Below are 18,520 nucleotides of genomic sequence, written 5' to 3'. Positions count from 1 at the left end.
CACTCATCACAATGTCGTCATGACAAAACGAAATGTGATTGGCTACTGTTCGACATTTTGATACACTTGAGTGCACAAATCCAGAAAAGAAAAACATAATTTACATTAATATGTAGGTACGTTAGGCCTGGCCCTACTAGACAGTATTCTATTGTTTTTATTTAGCCTAGGCCTAGATTCAGACTGATTGGTAAGTATGTTTATTGATTTTGAATAATTGGGATTATGATGTTTTTACAGGGAGCTTGAAATGTAGTTAGATGTGGCTGCTAGCCAGGCTGCTGTGTATTGTACATGTGATCCCAACAATTAACAGCAAGGCAATTCCCAAAACCAATAATGGCTTACCGACCGTGTAGGATCCGCCCCTTTTCATTTTTTTTATGATACTCTGAATCCCTAGGCCTAGGTAGGCTGTAGGTCTATTGCCAACAATACTAGGGGCGATGAATTACTGCTGTTGATTTAATCATGAATAAATAAGTTATTTAATTAATTCTGGCATTTTAATATATTTGATATAGGAGCGCCTTCTTGGACCTAGCCTAGCCTACAGTATAGTATTATAGGCCTCTATTCTATTTATATCAGGCAAGGCCTAATTGAGTTCACACATTTTGCAATATTTTTTTTAATATAATACTAATGCACTTGTCAATTGTAATGGAGAGGTGCGTCATGGGTGCGTCATTTACAAATAATTACTGACGCAGGGGTGCGTCAAAAAACCTAGATGGTACGTCACATCAATGAACAAGGTGTGTCAATGTCCGTCACTTTACCACCAACCATATCATAAACAACATGGTCACAGTGCGTCAAAATGGGTGCGCCATGGTCACCTAAAGGTAAGTCACCTTTTTGACGCACGGGTGCAGCCCACGAATTTCACCTCGGCAATCGGCAATTGCCGACCTTACTGCCGACCCCATATTGCTACAGGACGGCATTTTGTTGCCGACCTGAACTACGCCTAGGCTAGCTAGCCTAGGCCTTACAGTTGGCAGGCCTAGGCTAGCTAGGACCTACTACTAATAATAAGGACAATACTGGAAGCTTCAAACATATTACCTACTTAATATATTATTAATCATTGCATGTATTTAATCTATCATTTAACAATAAAATATCTTCAGCAAAACTTTCGTCTCAGTCTGCTTGTTTATATTTTGCTTTGTGCAGAGATTGGAGAGAGGAGTCGAGTAGTACACACACGCGACGCACGTCGTACGTGTACATTGTATATGCATCGCATAGCTTAATGCTAGCCGGCGGATATCAGCACGGCAGCGGGAAATGTGTTATGGCTTGGCGCGCCTACGACGTACGTGGGTAACGGAAATGGTTTTACCCAACAAATTTAAGAGAAATGATAAAAAGAAATACAAATAAATGGTAACAAATTTAATGTTTTTGCTGATGAAAGCAGATCATTAATATTTTAATTGAATTTAAGCTAAATATATAATGAATATTCACTTGTGACATTTCAATTATTGTGATCGTTACCACTTTATAATGGTTTGCTCCGTGACGTAGAGAACTTTATCAACCAATCAGAAGCTGAAAATCGTGTTCGACGTCGTGGACACAGGTCTTGACTTGTTTTTAAACGGTAAATCGTTAACTTTTTACTACTTATAATCTACTTGAAAACTTTAAATCCGATTGACTTATAAATACGTCATTCCATGTAGGCTAAACGTTAAGTTAGGTTTTAGATTGTCGAGTTAGATTTTTTGTATATGTTATTTGGAATTGAGATAGCACTTGTCAATGACAACAGTATATTGCATGAAAATCATTCTAAATAGGCCTACACATTCATAGGCCTAATACAATGCCTATATTCAAGTATTTCTTAGGCTTAATATATGTTTTTGTGAATAAAAAAATAAATGATATATCATACATAATACACGTAGGTCAAGGCTATATTATCAAAATCTAAAGAAAAATAACATATTGTTATTCTGTAGGCCTATTATTAAATGTTAGTTTTTAAATTTACAGATGCCTTCCAAAAAAACTGTTGACAGGTGGAAATTTGATCTGTTGGAATATGAAGTAGAGAACGATCAAGTGACAAAAGTCTGGTGTAAGACGTGTCGAGAATATAGCATTTTATGTAAACGACAGTCTACTACAAACAGGGGTATTGCATCCGGGTTAACCGACACGTATATAGTTGGTACCAAAGTGGTTAAAAAAAACAACTTCAGCGATCATCTCAAACGAAGTGTAACCCATCAGAGAGCTGTGTCATATCTAAAAGATATTCAAAAATGCACGCAAAATACGGGAGATGAACGGGTAGTAGTTCAGACGACGATGTCTCCGTACCTGCGTCTCATCTCGGCCAAACAAAAGAAGCAGCTGACAATGAAGTTTCAATTAGCTCATTTTATTGTAAATAGCACAAAATCGTTTAAGTTCTTTGGTGATCTCAGTCGTTTTGAACGTGACGTTCATGGCGTAGATTTAGGAAATGGGCACGTAAGTGAGAAAGCGGGTAAAGAGATGATACACTACCTGAGTAAAAGTATGCTATCCAATATATCGACCACACTTAATAGCAATGATGTCCTGTACTATAGCATCTTAAATGACGGGTCATCAAGTGCTAAAACGATGGATGAAAAGGAGTTGTTCATAATGAAAACGGCACACACTGGGCGGCCAAAATTTAATGTGATTTCTATAGAAGAGCCCGACGAATGTACGGCAGAGGGCCTGAAAGATGCTATGGAAAAGAGTCTAAAAAAGCTCAACTTGGATTTTCCAAGAGCAAAAAAGGTTATTTAAAAATTATTTCTATTATTTAAAAGATATATAATTATTTCCTTTGTACGGAATTTTGTATCAATGTCCATGCGTGTATAATAAATTGAATATTCAATAAAATTGTGCTGGTCTCATTTCTGTGTATAGGAACTAGGAATGTGCACGGACGGTGCAGCAGTTAACGTAAAACTCCATGAGTTGGTAAAGACGGAGTTAGGAGACCACTATATGCTGGTCTTGTGTCCGTCTCATAAATAGAGCTGGCCATACGTGATGCTTTTAAAAATTCTGACCTCGAACACAAAAGCCAAGAAAATGTCCTAACGACCTACAGTTTATTTAAACGAGCCAACCTAAGGTGGCGACTTTTCAAGAGATTTGCGGCAGCAATCGGACAAAACCATAAAAGATACAAACGCCCAAATGGTACAAGGTAATTAATTTTTTTTTTTTTTCATTTTCGTACGATGTAGGCCTATTGCACACTTCTAAAGCATTTCATATTGGTTTTACATTTTCAATATAATTACATCAACAGGTGGTGTGAACATCAGGTTGCCGGACTGAGCTCGTACAATCATAATTTACCGATTTTGATAGGCTACTGCAATCAACAAATATCGCACCCACATAACAGGTCTATGGTTCAAGTGAAGCCAAAGTTGGAGGGAATTTTATCAATGTTGACCCGCATTGATCACCTGTTATTTAACGCCATAAAGTACGATATACTCATAGAAATCCGGCCTTTAACTAAGGTTTTACAGAAAGCCGATATCATTCTACCAGAGTTGGTATCGATATGCAAGTCGATATGTCGAAAAATAACGACGTTGTCCAGCATTATCGATGATGCGGACTCAGATGTGTTTACTGATCGGATTCGATTTCCTACAGCCGCCAAACTAATAGATGACATCCATGAAGATGATGCTGTGTTATGGCCAGAGAGGGGTACAAGAAATGACCATCCAGTACAAAAGTACACATATTTTGGATATCTGCTCAAGGGATCGTTGGAAGAAAGCAAAACCAAATGTCTGCAGCAATTTCAATCAATTATCCATGTCCTAAAAGATTCTATGCATGAGCGTCTTAAATGTATTACAGAAGATCATTTTTTCGTCAGTGTTGCCCAACTTCTAGATACATCTGGATATCGATTTAAAACGACAGATGACTTATTCCACAGCGCAAATACTGTGATTGAGAGGTTTGATGTCGTTTTAAGATTGAATGGGTGCGACACGACAAGGATTTGGTCAGAAGTAGATATTCTACGCAATCACGTTTCTGTATTCATGGCTGGACGAAGTCCAGAAAATGTTTGGCCGCAAATGTTTATGATGAAACATCCCTTAGGCATAAGCAACATCTTGCATGTAATCGAATTGTGTTTGGCTCTACCAACTGGAAACGCTGAAACAGAACGTGTGTTTTCGTTTTTGTGGCGAACATTCACCAAAGATCGTCAGTCGATGACGAATTCCACGATGACTGATATTCTTCGTCTACGTAACGATCGAGACTACAGCGTTGACCGTTATAATAAGGCCATCGAGTTATTTCTTACGGTGTATCCAGATGGGGAACCACGGAAAAACCCACGCCGTCTCGATGGATACAACAAAAAATCAGTCAATGAAGCCTCGGCCGAAACGGCGACTAATAGTGATGTCATCAGCGAAGACGACACACCTGAATCTTCTGATAGTGATGGTAGTGAATGGTCAGATTCATCAGGTGATGAATACTACTAGTCAGTCAATATAGTAATTTCAACTGTTGAAGAAATGTACCTCAATGTTTTGGATATTTTCGTGTTTTCTTTTTACAATTTAGCCTTTAATTGTGTGTGATGATGTTTATCGTAATTGTGCCATTGTGTTAAATAATACAAATAATACGATGCTATAATAAATTACACCAAATAGGCTCAGTACAGTATTGTCTTTTAATTATTTTGAAATGTCATATAATTTCTCTTTCAAAACAAAACAAAAAATACAAACCTTACAATTACGTGCGGTACGCAGCTATGCAGCGTTTTCAACAAAGGTCAATGACTTTACTCTGGGTCAAAGGCTGTTCTTACTTCCACTCCTTCACACACACATACAAAGCAGTTGATGCATGTGCGACGACCGTAATCAGCCGACGAGCTGCTAAAGGCAGGAGCGAGGTTGATATCTTACGTTGCCGGCCGATAGCTAAAAAAATCGCAAAACTATTCTCGTCTAGACTTTGTGCGGCTCTGTCCGGACGTACGTTTACTTCCCAGTGATGATTTGCTCTTTATTTTATTTTTATTTATCTTTATTTTACTAAACTAAGCCAGGCTTAGTTTGGCTAAATCTGTCCGTCAATCTATGGAGTTTACTCCATGGTCAATCCGTGCGTTATTATAAGTAGGCCTAGGCCTATGGCCTAGCAAACATCGGCGGCGTTTGACGATGTTTTTTATCTGAATTGTCGGCAGATTTTTCGAATAAAGATGTTTTTATTTTAATGATGTGAAACATCGGACACAGAATTCACAATTCATGTTGTGAATTAAAAATTCATATCTATTTTTAGAATGTCGAGAATAACAACGATTTTCAATTTTAGACTGTCGACCGATTTAAAATCTATTTTTAGAAATTGCCGAGACTGCCGACCTCGACACATTTAAGGTCGGCAATTTTTTGCCGACCTTATTTTTTCTGAATTTCGTGGGCTGCGGGTGCGTCATGGTATTCAAAAGTATGACGCACATCGGACAAATGACGCACCTCTCCCGGGGGTCGTATAGTGGGTCATACAATTGACAAGTGCATAATACTAATAATTCTCTTTTTCTAGGTTTGGCTTACCGTACCGTTTGAATCGACGTAATTTACATAATTATTAATATTAGTATGTAAACAAACATGCCGTTATAATGAATGCGTTACCTACAAATGAAACATCAAAAGAGAATCTTACCATCAAGAACACTTGCAAAGATCATTTTAGCCTTCTGAATAAACTTTACGAAGCTCAAAAACAAGGTTTCCTAACAGATATCAGCATTGGAAATGCTGACTGCAGGTTGTCTTGTCATAGACTGATCCTATCATTGGTGTCTGGCTATGCAAGAGATATTCCTGTCAACTCCAATCGCAATTTGGAAATACCATTACATGAAATTCGAATCGCAAAGACAATATTGAGTCAACTCGTGGAATATATTTATACTGGACAGTTACACATAACGCAATTGAATGCAAAATGCGTATTAGATTTGGCAATATTTTTGCAGGTGAGTTGTGATTTACTATTTGAATTTATTGACCATATATTGTATGCAGGAGTTTGTTTTTCAATCATTCTAACCTTTAAATTTGTATGGTTATTAAACATAAATCAAGAAAAATGCTGACATGATAATAAACAATATGATAATGATAAATGTTGACAAATTGTAATGAATTGTTATTTTTATTCACAGATGCCAGAGTTAGTCCAAGATTCAGAGGACTTTCTGAAAATGACTGGCACATCTCAAGGAAAGATGATCGACCATTCTTACAAAGTCTTTCAGAGAATTGTGCAACATATCAAAAGCATATGGAATGACACTTCATCGTCTGATGTGGTCATCACTTCAAAATCTGTTACCTATTTCTGCCATCGTTTAATCTTGTCTGTACGAAGTGACTACTTCTACGCGATGTTCGGATCAAATATGGCAGAAAATCGCAAAGGGTTCGTCAATCTGTATCAAATTAACCCGTTTCTTCTTGAACAAATTATTTCATTTCTTTATTATCAAAATGTTACAACTGACATGGCAGATTTGTTTGATTTGATGGAAGCGGCCGACATGTTACAAATGGATGACCTCTGTACAGAAATTTCAAAATGCTTATTGGACAAAATCTGCTGTGAAAATTGTGTTGACATTTTTATGTTCTCAAGTCAATTTCATGTCTACCGTTTGTTGTATCAATCAACAAAAAAATACATCCAGCAGGATTTTGTGAAAGTTAGCGAACAAGACAGCTTTCTACGTCTGACAGATTTGCATTTGATTGATGTTGTGTCGACATCGAATGTTCTTCTACATTCTCCGATGGTACTTGTACAAGCTCTTGATAAATGGTGCAAACATGATGCAACTGATAGGACATCGCAACTCTCTAATATCCTGGCAACTTTGAAAACGCATCTGAAACCAGCTTCCTATGATGATATAAGTGCTTCCACAAATTTTGTTCCCGAAATCCAGTCACATCTGTCTCAGATTAAGCTCTATCAACAGGTATCTCCAATAAATAGATTGAGACCCGCTGTCAACGTAACTAACGTATCGAACCAAATCACGCCGAATGAAACGATTTTGATGTTTGTGTGGACACCTTTCACTAAAGACAATAATACGGTTGATAACAATACAGCGCCAGCAATGCAACGATTACAAACATGTTGCTTTGTACCAGACACCAACGACCAATCAGGAGGCTCCTGGTGCGAATACGGCAATCTACAAATAGATTGCAGTGAGAAAACGTCAAGCCATTCAATGTGGACATCTGTCGCCAGCGTAGGAGATGGCTTACTTTTAGCTGTTACTCAACAAAGACACATTCTTCTAATTGATCTTGCCACAAACTCAGCTAAAACAATTCCGCCACCATGCATCCTGAAGAATTATTGCCAGCTGATCAGTCTAGACAACATTGCTTATTTGCTCATAATTTACGACAGCGGTTACGGAACGTTTTTTAGTTATAACCACGAACGGGAAACATGGAATGATTTGAGTCCGCCACCGTCAAAAATCTCGATGAGTTATCGCCCAATATTTGCAGATTGCGTTGGTAAGATCTTCCTTATAGAGGAACATTGTGAGCAAATTTATGAACCTACAACCGATGAGTGGCATGTAAGAAAACACACAAGTATCCCTTCTTTCCAAAAACTACGAGACACAAAAGTAGTAGCGTTTAACGAGTTTCTCATAGTCAGCAATTTCAATCACTTTTTTTTCTACGATACGTTCACTGGTTTGTGGGCAAAAGGTCACTGTGCGTATCAAGGCATTCCGTTAAAGTGCCGAGGGAGTCTGTTCTCCATCTTACCAGATTTCTTGACGGGTTTGTTGACAATTAAACAGATCCCGAGTATTTCAGCATCGAAAGCACAACTAAGAATCTCAAGCAAAGAACTGTCCAATCACATCATTGGAATACAGTGCGTTTCCGTGCCAACTACTATTACCAAAGACACACTTCCAGTATAAACATATATCAGTGTTATGCATTCATTCTACTATCTTTTATTTTGGAATCTCTGGCCCATAGAAAGTAAAATTACATATTACTACATGAATCTATATTATATACTGTATTATTAAAATTTATTATACTGTATTATTAAAATTTATTATTATAATTATATTATAATTAATTAAAATAATTTTGTTTATAGGCATAATAATTATAATAGGTCAAAATCTATTTGATAACCTTATATCTACAGTAATTGAGTGATAGACATTTGTTTGGAGTACACTGTAGTATCTTTTTAAATTATGAAAAAAAATATTATGATAATAATAATTAATCACATATTTAACATGCTGTTTTATTATGTTTTAAAACAAATGTTGTTTTATATTGAAATTCAACATGAAAAGAACAATTTTAATGTGATTTACCAACATACAGCATATGGAATTAGAAAATGTTCATATAAATGATGTTGGGTTAAGTTATATTTTTTTGGCCTTAGTGCTGTTAATTTCATTTTAACAGTCACAAACTAAACCTGACGTGTTAATACTACTGCACAATTTATTGATATGTGTATGCTGTATTTATTTTATGTCTTTAGACAAAGGAATTACCAATAGTAAAAATAATAGCTGTCTTATTAATGATTGTTTAAATTTATCTATTTATTTGTTTGTTGACACAAGTACAGAGCTAAAACAAATCATGTTGAACTTTGGTTTCTCAAACTACAGAAGATCATCACACTTTGCCACGCCTTTAGCAGTTTGTATTTGTTTTGTATTTTAAAAGTTTATTTTATTACATTTTAAAAGCATATAATAACTATACTGTATTATTATATTGAATAATAATAATTGATAACTCATAAATAAAAAACATAATTTCACAATCCATTACTCTTGTTCGTGTCGTCCTTTTCTATTTTTTTTATAACCAAAATTAAAGGATAACAGTAAGACAATCTAAATTGATTTATTAGCCCTGGAATCAGTTTTTTATTGTACTTTAATATAACATTACAGTACACACACACGCGTTTAGTACAGCTTGACGAAACGCAAAATACATGTAAACGCAACCATATCCTGATGCAACGGTGGTGGCGCTATGTTGTTTATTTTAATACGACGAAAGCCTCACGACACGAAAAGACAACACGTACGTACACAGAGCTAGAGCATAGTGACTTTGTAGACCACATGGTATACTGGTACTGTGTGTAAACTTGCTAGGCCTAGGCGTCATAGCTAGGCGAAGATGAACGTTGTAATTTAGTTATTTGTCATTTAACAGGTAATTTAATTACGTAGTTGATTTAGGGCCTAGACAATAATTAATACAATATATATAGTAGTACTACTACAGTACATCATCATCATATCATACTGTGTAAATAACTAATCTACTGACTGATTAAAATTACTGCTGCAGCTTGTTGCTGTCTTTAAAAATGACACGTGCAGTTCTGAGACTGAGTTAGTGACTGGGTGTCTCGAAAACAGAGATAGTCCATGGGCCAGGTCCAGTTTTTTGCGAAAGCAGTATCAAATTGGTGGCAAATGCTACCATATATTTTTGGAAAGCTTAATATGTCTACTTTTCAGAAATCCATGATAGCAATGCCAATTGTACAGGTTAATAATAGTCTTTTTTTAGGATTATATAACACCGCCTACGGAAAATATGCAACACAAAATTTTGGGGTAGTGAGTAACACTTTTGCTAATAATTCGGGATTTAATGAACAGATTTGCATTTTCTTGGTATCAATATGTAGTGTATAGACTGCTTAAGTGTAATATATTTTTCTAAGTAAATCCAACAATTATTGACGCCATTAGAGGTCAGAAGGTCATTGAACTTTAGTAAAAAATTATTTTTTGTCTAATATTAACTTATTATAACTTTCAGTTAAAAAAAAAAAAATACAATAGATGTTATGCAAACTGATGTTTTCATGAACATATAGACCCAATAAACAAGAAAATTGAAGTTAAAGATTAACAAAATATGAATATGCTGTGTATTATGAAGAAATTTGTTGTTTTTATTTTAGTAATTTGTAATCGGTTACAATTATGGGGTAGGGGTAACATTTTTGCGAATAACTTACAATTTAGTTAACAGATTTGCATTTTCTTGCTATCAGTATGTAGTGTATAGATTGCCTAATTGTAATATACTTTTTAAAATTGAATCCCGCATTTATTGACATCTTTAGAGGTCAAAAGGTCACTGACCTTTAATAAAAAATGCAATTTCTTCTAAATTAGCTTATAAATTTCAATTTTAAACACAAAAATACAAGATATCTTATGCAAACTAATGTTTTCTTAAACCTATAGACACAATAAGAAAATCGAAGTTAACATTTTTTCAAAATTGAATATGCTGTGCATTGTAAAGAAATTTTTTCGTCATTAGTAATCTTTGACAATAATGGGGTAGGGGGTAACGTTTTTGCAAATGACTTAAGATTTAGTGAACAGATTTACATTTTCTTGTTATCAGTATGTAGTGTATGGATTTCTTTATTGTAATATGCTTTTAAAAAATGAATCGAACATCTATTGATGTCTTTTAGAGGTCAAAGGTCAATGACCTTTAATCAAAAATGCAATTTCTTCTAAATTAGCTTATACATTTCAATTTTAAACACAAAAATACAAGATATCTTATGTTTTCTTAAACCTATAGACACAATAAATAAGAAAATTGAATTTAACAAACAAATATTCTGTGAATTTATGAGGACATTCTGTCTGTTAATAGTAATGTATTATTAACAATTATAGTGTAAAAGGCCAATTTACACAGACGAGCGGTAACGGTAAGCGGTAAAGTTGAGCGGAAAACGCAAAAATAGAATCTGTTATTTCTTATGACCATTTACACAGAACGCGGAGCGAACGAGCGGTTGAGCGGAAATCCGCTCAGAGGATCGAAACAGATTCGATTTTGTGAAAATACCGCGCGGTATTTATGGATTCTGGCCAACCAACGACATAATTGATATGACGTCATCTATCAACAACTTTTTTTTGCGTCCGTCGAGTGAAAGACGACAATATATACGAGTGCCGTAGTAGGCCTAGCCTAGTTTGCAACTTCTTTTTATTCAGAAATACAAACACCTACGACCTGACTAATGTTCGTATAAGGATAGTGAAAAGAAAATATACATTTTAGTACGTTATTAGGCAACAATTCCCTATAAAACTTAGGTCTGTGTGTGCTAGGCCTACTGACAGTCAGTCACATCCAGGCCAGCAGTGACTGTAACATGCATTAGCCTCGAGGCCTACACGCACCTACTTTCCACCACTCTGTTCGCGAACTCCGCGCGCTGTGTAAATGGGAAAAGCCACGCGGTTTTTCGCTTACAATTACCGCTTACTACCGTTACCGCTCGTCTGTGTAAATTGGCCTTAAGGGGTTACATTTTTCCTAATAACTTTGTATTTAGTGATCACATTTGCATATTTTTGGTATTAATATGTACTGCGTAGGTTGCCTAATTGTTATATTGTGAAAAAATAAAACGTAACATATATTGACATCATTGTAGGTCAAATGGTCATTGAACATTTAAAGAAATGCAATTTCGTCCAAATGTAACATTAATAAAGTTTCAATATTTAACGCAAAAATACACCAAATCTAACTTTTCTTTTAAACCTATAATATAAAGACAATGGACAAGAAATTGAAGTTAAAGATTAAAAACAAATAAATATGTGTAATAATATTAGGAATTGTGACCGTAATAGTAATTTGTAATTATTAAAAACTATGGGGTAAGGGGTAACATTTTTGCTAATAACTTTGAATTTAGTCAACATATTTTGCATTTCTAGGAACCAATAAGTAGTATATAAACTGTTTAATTGCTATATATTAAAAAATTATCAAAATGTTATTACCAATAGATTTATGTGGTTTTTAACTTATTAAACGTATAGAAAAAAATTCACCGTTTAGTATTGTTATGGGATACGAAATAACAAAATGCATGACTTTTTGGAAGGTATACATCAAATATGAGGATAATAAATATATCTTTGATGTTTCATTGTTATTACATATTGATAATAATACACATATCCAGCTTCTGTGTTGTAATTTGTTTTTTATAATTTACATATTCTAAACATTCAATTGTCTATAGTAATCATAGAAATTGTTTAGATTACCAATTATATCTTTTATTTGTAACTGATAAGATATTCTAAGGTTATAATTGTTCATCTGGTTTGCAAATGCAAATGAGATAGTTTTCTAAACAAAACTGTTATGGTATTGTAATATTACAGGACAATTACATTTTACTTCATCTTGATTTAAAGAAAACAGTTAGTTTATTCAAACTCATTAATACTGTATGTCAATTTTTTAGATTTTCATATTAGCTGCAGTTCCACATCTTCCACATACTGTATGTTTGAAAGAACTGGGTATCTCTATGTTTTCATATCGCAGTTTGAAGTATGTGCCATGTATCTTGGCATGGTCAAAGATGGTTCTAAGTTTTCCCCATTTTGATCAAGGCTACCATTAATATCTATTAACCAATGTTTTAACCAAGAACACTGGTGCAGCATGTTACGGTCTTCAGTCTCTTTGTATTTTCTGGACTCCTGGAAAGGACCCAAAATATTGTGTCGATAGAGACATTGACATGGAAATTAACAATTATATTGGAGGATAACTCTGACACAACCACCTAAAGTTAGGTGAGAAGGTCCAGTCAATACAATTTACACAGGAAGGAAAAATCATATCTGGTACATCTTCAGAAGAGACTGCCATGCATATTTTACATTTTCCTCATTGCTCACAGACGCCACTGAGCCAAATAGTGTTTCTATCCATTGTTGGATGCCCTTCACATCTCTAGAGAATACAGACTGAAGACTATAACGTGCTGTACCAGTGTACTTGGTTCTAGTATTTTCGTCAGCTTTTTCATAACATTTTAAAAGATATTAACGGCCCGGTAACGTTGATCAAAATCGGAAAACTTGCAAAGTATCACATTCCAAAATGTCAAGGAACATTGCACAAGATCATACTTCACCAAGAAATGCAAAATATGTTCAATAAATTCAAAGTTATTAGCAAAAATGTTACCCCTTACCCCAAAATTTTTAAGGATTACAAATTACTAATACGGTCAAAATTCTTCATATTGTTAGTGCCTATACATGTTTATTTGTGTTTAATCTTTAACTTTAATTTGTATTTGTACATTGTCTTTATAGGTTTGAAAAAAAAACACCAGTTTGTAATAGATTTGTTGTTTTTTTGTGTTTAAAATTGAAACTTTATTAATGTTAAATTTGGAAGAAATTTGGTAATGTTCAATGATCCTTTTACCTACAATGATGTCAATATGTTACGTTTTATTTTTTCAACATGAATATAACAATTAGGCAACCTACACAGTACATATTAATACAAAAAAATGCAAATTTGATCACTAAATACAAAGTTATTAGAAAAAATGTTACCCCTTACCCTATAATTGTTAATAACAAATTATTATTAACAGACAAAATGTCTTCATAAATTCATAGAATATTTGTTTGTTTAATTTCAATTTTCTTATTCATTGTGTCTATATGTTTAGGAAAACATCAACATAAGATTTTTTGTAAGTTTGTGTTTAAAATTGAAATGTATAAGTTAATTTAGAAGAATTTTAGTGGGGGTCTCTGTTTTCGAGAACTCGAAAACAGAGACTCCCTATATTACGTAATATTGAGACGTTTTAGTGGGGGTCTCTGTTTTCGAGAAAAACTCGAAAACAGAGACCCCCTATATAATTTAATATTGAGACGTTTTATTGGGGGTCTCTGTTTTCGAGAACTCGAAAACAGAGACCCCTTATATTGCGTAATATTGAGACGTTTTAGTGGGGGTCTCTGTTTTCGAGAAAATCTCGAAAACAGAGATACTGGGTCTCTGGTCTCTGTTTTCGAGGTCTCTGTTTTCGTGACTAGCTAGAGCCTACAGTAGCTAGGAGGCCTGCTACTATTACTAAGGCCTATTAATCCTATAGTAGTACGGGATCCAGTCAAGTCGCCCCATCGCAAAGTCGCCGAATACAATGTCGCCCCAACCAACGCAAAGTCGCCCCTAGCATACTGTTGTAATACAGTATATTAAAAACTTTTTTTGGATATAATTATAATCGGTACCATCCTTAAAACTAAAAAAAAAAATTGTAAGCGCCTAGTGACCGTGACATGGCCAAGTTTGTTGGTCTTTTGTTTGGGTATGTGAAGTGTGTAGTGACTAGGCATGAAATTGACAAAAATGATATTTCTTCTTTTTTTCCCCAGATTTATTTAAAAAAGCATACTAAAAAAGTGTGAATAAATTATTAATATGAAGCACAAGAAGAAAAAGAAAAGTGGATCTACATCAAACAAAATATCTGTTAAAAAACAAAAAAATAAAAAATCAAGAAAGAAAGATTCCTTAGACAAAACATATATGCAAGACCAATCACAAGTCGGTTCTAGACCAGCTGACCAATCAGCAATTGGTTCTAAACCTGCTGACCAATCAGCAATTGGTTCTAAACCATCTGATCAAACATCAATCAGTTCTAAACCAAAGAAAAAAGGTGTTAAAAAAACTACAAAGGAAACGTGTAAACTAAATGAAATAAGATGTGGACTTGAATCTCGCCTTGATAAAAGTACCGCTAATACTATAATGACTCAAGTTGTTTCTTTATTGGCAAAATCGCATCGCAAAAAACATCATCAAAGAAAGAAAGAAACGTCTAAAAAAGGTAAAAAATCTAAGAAAAAGCCTAAAAAGTTGAAATCGAAGCGTACACAAATTAAAAGTAAAAAACACGAAACAGTGGCAACACAAGAACAAGAAAATGTAGATGCACATGAATTAATTCAAGGGTTAGCATTGCCAACAGAAAGAGAAATAAGTGAAGATATCATAGGAAAGCAACATAAAAAGAAGAAAAAGAAAAGGAAAAACAATAAAAACACTTCTACAGAAATTTGTAGTACTGAGCAAGATTCAGGAACACTATCAAAACGAAAACTAGATGAGGAAACTGATTTTATTAAAAGTAACCGAAAAAGGCAAAAAAGTGAAGATAAGTTGCTTGTAGTAGTTGAGCAGACTGAAATTGAATCGGAGAAAATAAGAGAAAATGAGAATCATGAAGTAGACAGTTTGAATGACAAACAAGTAAACCTTAATTTGATAGAAAATGAACAAGAAAAAAAAGCAGATGAAATGGAAGGAATTGAGGAAAATATTGCACAAAAGAAAAAGAAAAAGAAGAAAAATAAAAGATCAAGTCATGAAATAACGGAGACAAATGAAGAAGAAATAGTTGATAGCGCTAATAAATGTAATAATATTTCTGAAGAGGAAATAGAAAATGAACAAGAAAAAAAAGCAGATGAAATTGAAGGAATTAAGGAAAATATTGTACGAAAGAAAAAGAAAAAGAAGAAAAATAAAAGATCAAGTCATGAAATAACATTGACAAATGAAGAAGAACTAGTTGATAGAGCTAATAAATGTAATAATATTTCTGAAGAGGAAATAGAAAATGAACAAGAAAAAAAAGCAGATGAAATGGAAGGAATTGAGGAAAATATTGTACGAAAGAAAAAGAAAAAGAAGAAAAATAAAAGATCAAGTCATGAAATAACGGTGACAAATGAAGAAGAAATAGTTGAAAATACAGTAACAAACGAAGAAGAAATAGTTGATAGAGCTAATGAAGGTAACATTTCTGAAGAGGAAATAGAAAATGAACAAGAAAAAAAGGCAGATAAAATGGAAGGAATTGATGAAAATATTGCACGAAAGAAAAAGAAAAAGAAGAAACACAAAAGAACAAGTCATGAAATAACAGTCACAAATGAAGAAGAAATAGTTGAAAAAACAGTAACAAATGAAGAAGAAATAGTTGATAGAGTTAATGAAGGTAACATTTCTGAAGAGGAAATAGAAAATGAACAAGAAAAAAAAGCAAATGAAATGGAGGGAATTGATGAAAATATTGCACGAAAGAAAAAGAAGAAACACAAAAGAACAAGTCATGAAATAACAGTCACAAATGAAGAAGAAATAGTTGAAAAAACAGTAACAAATGAAGAAGAAATAGTTGATAGAGCTAATGAAGGTAACATTTCTGAAGAGGAAATAGAAAATGAACAAGAAAAAAAAGCAAATGAAATGGAGGGAATTGGGGAAAATATTGCACGAAAGAAAAAGAAGAAACACAAAAAATCAAGTCTAGATGAAGAAAAAATAGTTAAGAAAGCTAATGAATGTAACATTCCTGAAGAAGAAAATATTATACTTAAAAAGAAGAAAAAAAAGAAACGAAAACGCTCAACTGATGCTCAAGATTTATATACAGAATCAGAAGAATTGTTTTCACCTTCAAGTGTTGACAACGGTGAAGAAATTACTTCTATTATTAACAATATTATTGAAAACATTGTGGTTGACCAACAGACAAGGAAAAAGAAACATAAATGCTCTAGTGATGTTGAACAAATGGAATTGGAACAATATAAACATTCAGACGAAACTGTTACAGAAAGTTTTGATGATCATAGTAATATCGAAGAAAAGAAATCTAGATATTCAAAAAAGAAAAAAAAGAAAGATGAAAAACCATCCTTTATTGAAACTCCGAGAAATGAAGATGAAAGCTATATAATGATTCCTGAACAACAAGTAGAAGTTGTTGATATTGGAGATGACCAAATAGACGGCATTAACAATTGTAATATACAGAATAGTCTAAGAAAAGAAAATGAGTTGTTAAATAGTGAGATGAATTTAACTATTCCTGAAGAAGAGAAATTACCAGAAAATATTCCTGAAGAAGAGAAATTACCAGAAAATAAAGTTGGTGGAATGGAGATGGCAGAGAATAAGACACAAAATGAGACAATGAAGTCACTACCAGGAGTAGAATCACATATGGATAATGAAATTAGTTTATCTCAACAAAAATCTGTTATTGAGAAGAAAAATCCAGTGTACAAAAATGACACAAAAATAATAATACAAAAAAATCCAATTACTAATATGTACAAGGTAATGTCTCAAAGTAACCTTGAAAGAAATTTGACAGAAGATGAGGATAAAGATGATATAATACTTTGTGAAAATAATAATGATGAGAGCTGTGTTGGAAGTGAAGGTAAATTAATAATTGATGAAATAGCTTCATCTGATAATAATGTTTCTGTCGGTGATCATATACATTCTAGTGAAACATTAGCAACTAAGAAAAACAGTGAAGAAACAGTGGCAAGTGTTGAGAATTGGCAAGATTCTGAAGATGACCTATGTCAAAGGTCAGAACGATGTATTATCCAGCTTGATACTGGCTGCTCTGTGGCACCTAAACTTTTGTCCGGTGGTAGCAACAAAGAATTTCTTCAGAAATGGAAGTTTTCATCCAGAGGGTTTCCCGACAAAGGTAAGAGTATATCCATCCAATTTATTCAAATTAATGTAAAATCTTGAACCATCATAGTGGTGTAAACAAAAATCTCTATTAAATCATTTTAAAATGATTTATTCCAAAATGTGCTTGCATGTTGTTGATAGCCCATCTATTACAAATTGCTTTCCCCCGAAAATATAAACCTCTTTCTATTAATATTTTTTTTTAGCTGAAGACTGGAAGAATAAAACAGCACCCATTCCAGAAACTTGGGCTTATGATGGTCATATAAAAAATGAGAAAAGATTACAAAAAACTGTAGTTGATTCTTTTCTCGATAATCATTGGAAGAGGAACAGAAAACTTATCAACAAAAAACACAAGGAGTCAGTAGAAAATGAATTAATTAACAGTATAGAAGACAGTGATTCAAGTGATAGTGTTAGCATAGTTCTTCCATCCCAAAAATGATCAAAAAGTCAATAGTAGGAAAGTTAAATTAATATACGTTGTGAGCAGGTGAATGTTTTGTATCAATGGCTGTTGACTGAAAAGGCACGACTGAATAGTGGACATGCTATCCTCTTTTATTTTTCTTGCTTAAATTGTGTTTTAAATATGTATATTTTTGTATAGTTTGATCAAATCGATACAATATAAATAGCATTAATTATTTTATAGTTTGATCAAATCGATACAATAGCATCAATTGTTTTTATAGTTTGATGAAATCGATTCAATATCAATAGCATAAATTTTTTATAGTTTGATCAAATCGATACAATATAAATAGTAATTAGCATCAATTGTTTTTATAGTTTAATCAAATCGATCAATGGCTGTTGACTGAAAAGGCACGACTGAATAGTGGACATGCTATCCTCTTTTATTTTTCTTGCTTAAATTGTGTTTTAAATATGTATATTTTTGTATAGTTTGATCAAATCGATACAATATAAATAGCATTAATTATTTTATAGTTTGATCTAATCGATACAATAGCATCAATTGTTTTTAT

The 18,520-nt window shown here is 33.5% G+C and overlaps 2 protein-coding genes across 3 annotated transcripts; both read left to right on the top strand.

The window, feature by feature from the left end:
* The first annotated feature begins 104 nt into the window (after window positions 1-104).
* On the top strand, window positions 105-18,374 carry LOC140045496 (uncharacterized). Of its 2 annotated transcripts, none has more exons than XM_072090428.1 (3): window positions 105-190; window positions 14,390-17,535; window positions 17,732-18,374. In XM_072090428.1, the coding sequence occupies exons 2-3, from the start codon at window positions 14,436-14,438 to the stop codon at window positions 17,971-17,973; spliced, it is 3,342 nt and encodes a 1,113-aa protein (XP_071946529.1). In that variant the 5' UTR covers window positions 105-190; window positions 14,390-14,435; the 3' UTR covers window positions 17,974-18,374. The 2 variants fall into 2 exon arrangements, with proteins under 2 accessions (XP_071946529.1, XP_071946528.1); XM_072090427.1 differs by lacking the exon at window positions 105-190 and adding an exon at window positions 9,169-9,338.
* On the top strand, window positions 4,882-8,932 carry LOC140045497 (uncharacterized). The gene is made up of 3 exons (XM_072090429.1): window positions 4,882-5,048; window positions 5,629-6,067; window positions 6,257-8,932. Exons 2-3 carry the CDS (start codon window positions 5,708-5,710, stop codon window positions 8,048-8,050), a joined length of 2,154 nt encoding a protein of 717 aa, XP_071946530.1. The 5' UTR covers window positions 4,882-5,048; window positions 5,629-5,707; the 3' UTR covers window positions 8,051-8,932.
* Window positions 18,375-18,520: the final 146 nt, after the last annotated feature.

The sequence above is a fragment of the Antedon mediterranea genome, chromosome 3 (genome assembly GCF_964355755.1).
Source record: "Antedon mediterranea chromosome 3, ecAntMedi1.1, whole genome shotgun sequence".
NCBI classification, from domain to species: domain Eukaryota; kingdom Metazoa; phylum Echinodermata; class Crinoidea; order Comatulida; family Antedonidae; genus Antedon; species Antedon mediterranea.
The sequence above is the reverse complement of the archived record's forward strand: the minus strand, read 5'-3'. Positions and strand labels throughout refer to the sequence as shown.

Excerpts from the sequence above, each read along its gene's own strand:
- LOC140045497 (XM_072090429.1), top strand. The coding sequence starts at position 5,708 with ATGAATGCGTTACCTACAAATGAAACATCAAAAGAGAATCTTACCATC. Across the intron at positions 6,068-6,256 it reads ATTTGGCAATATTTTTGCAG|ATGCCAGAGTTAGTCCAAGA; the intron begins GTGAGTTGTGAT and ends TTTTATTCACAG.
- LOC140045496 (XM_072090428.1), top strand. The coding sequence starts at position 14,436 with ATGAAGCACAAGAAGAAAAAGAAAAGTGGATCTACATCAAACAAAATA. Across the intron at positions 17,536-17,731 it reads CAGAGGGTTTCCCGACAAAG|CTGAAGACTGGAAGAATAAA; the intron begins GTAAGAGTATAT and ends ATTTTTTTTTAG.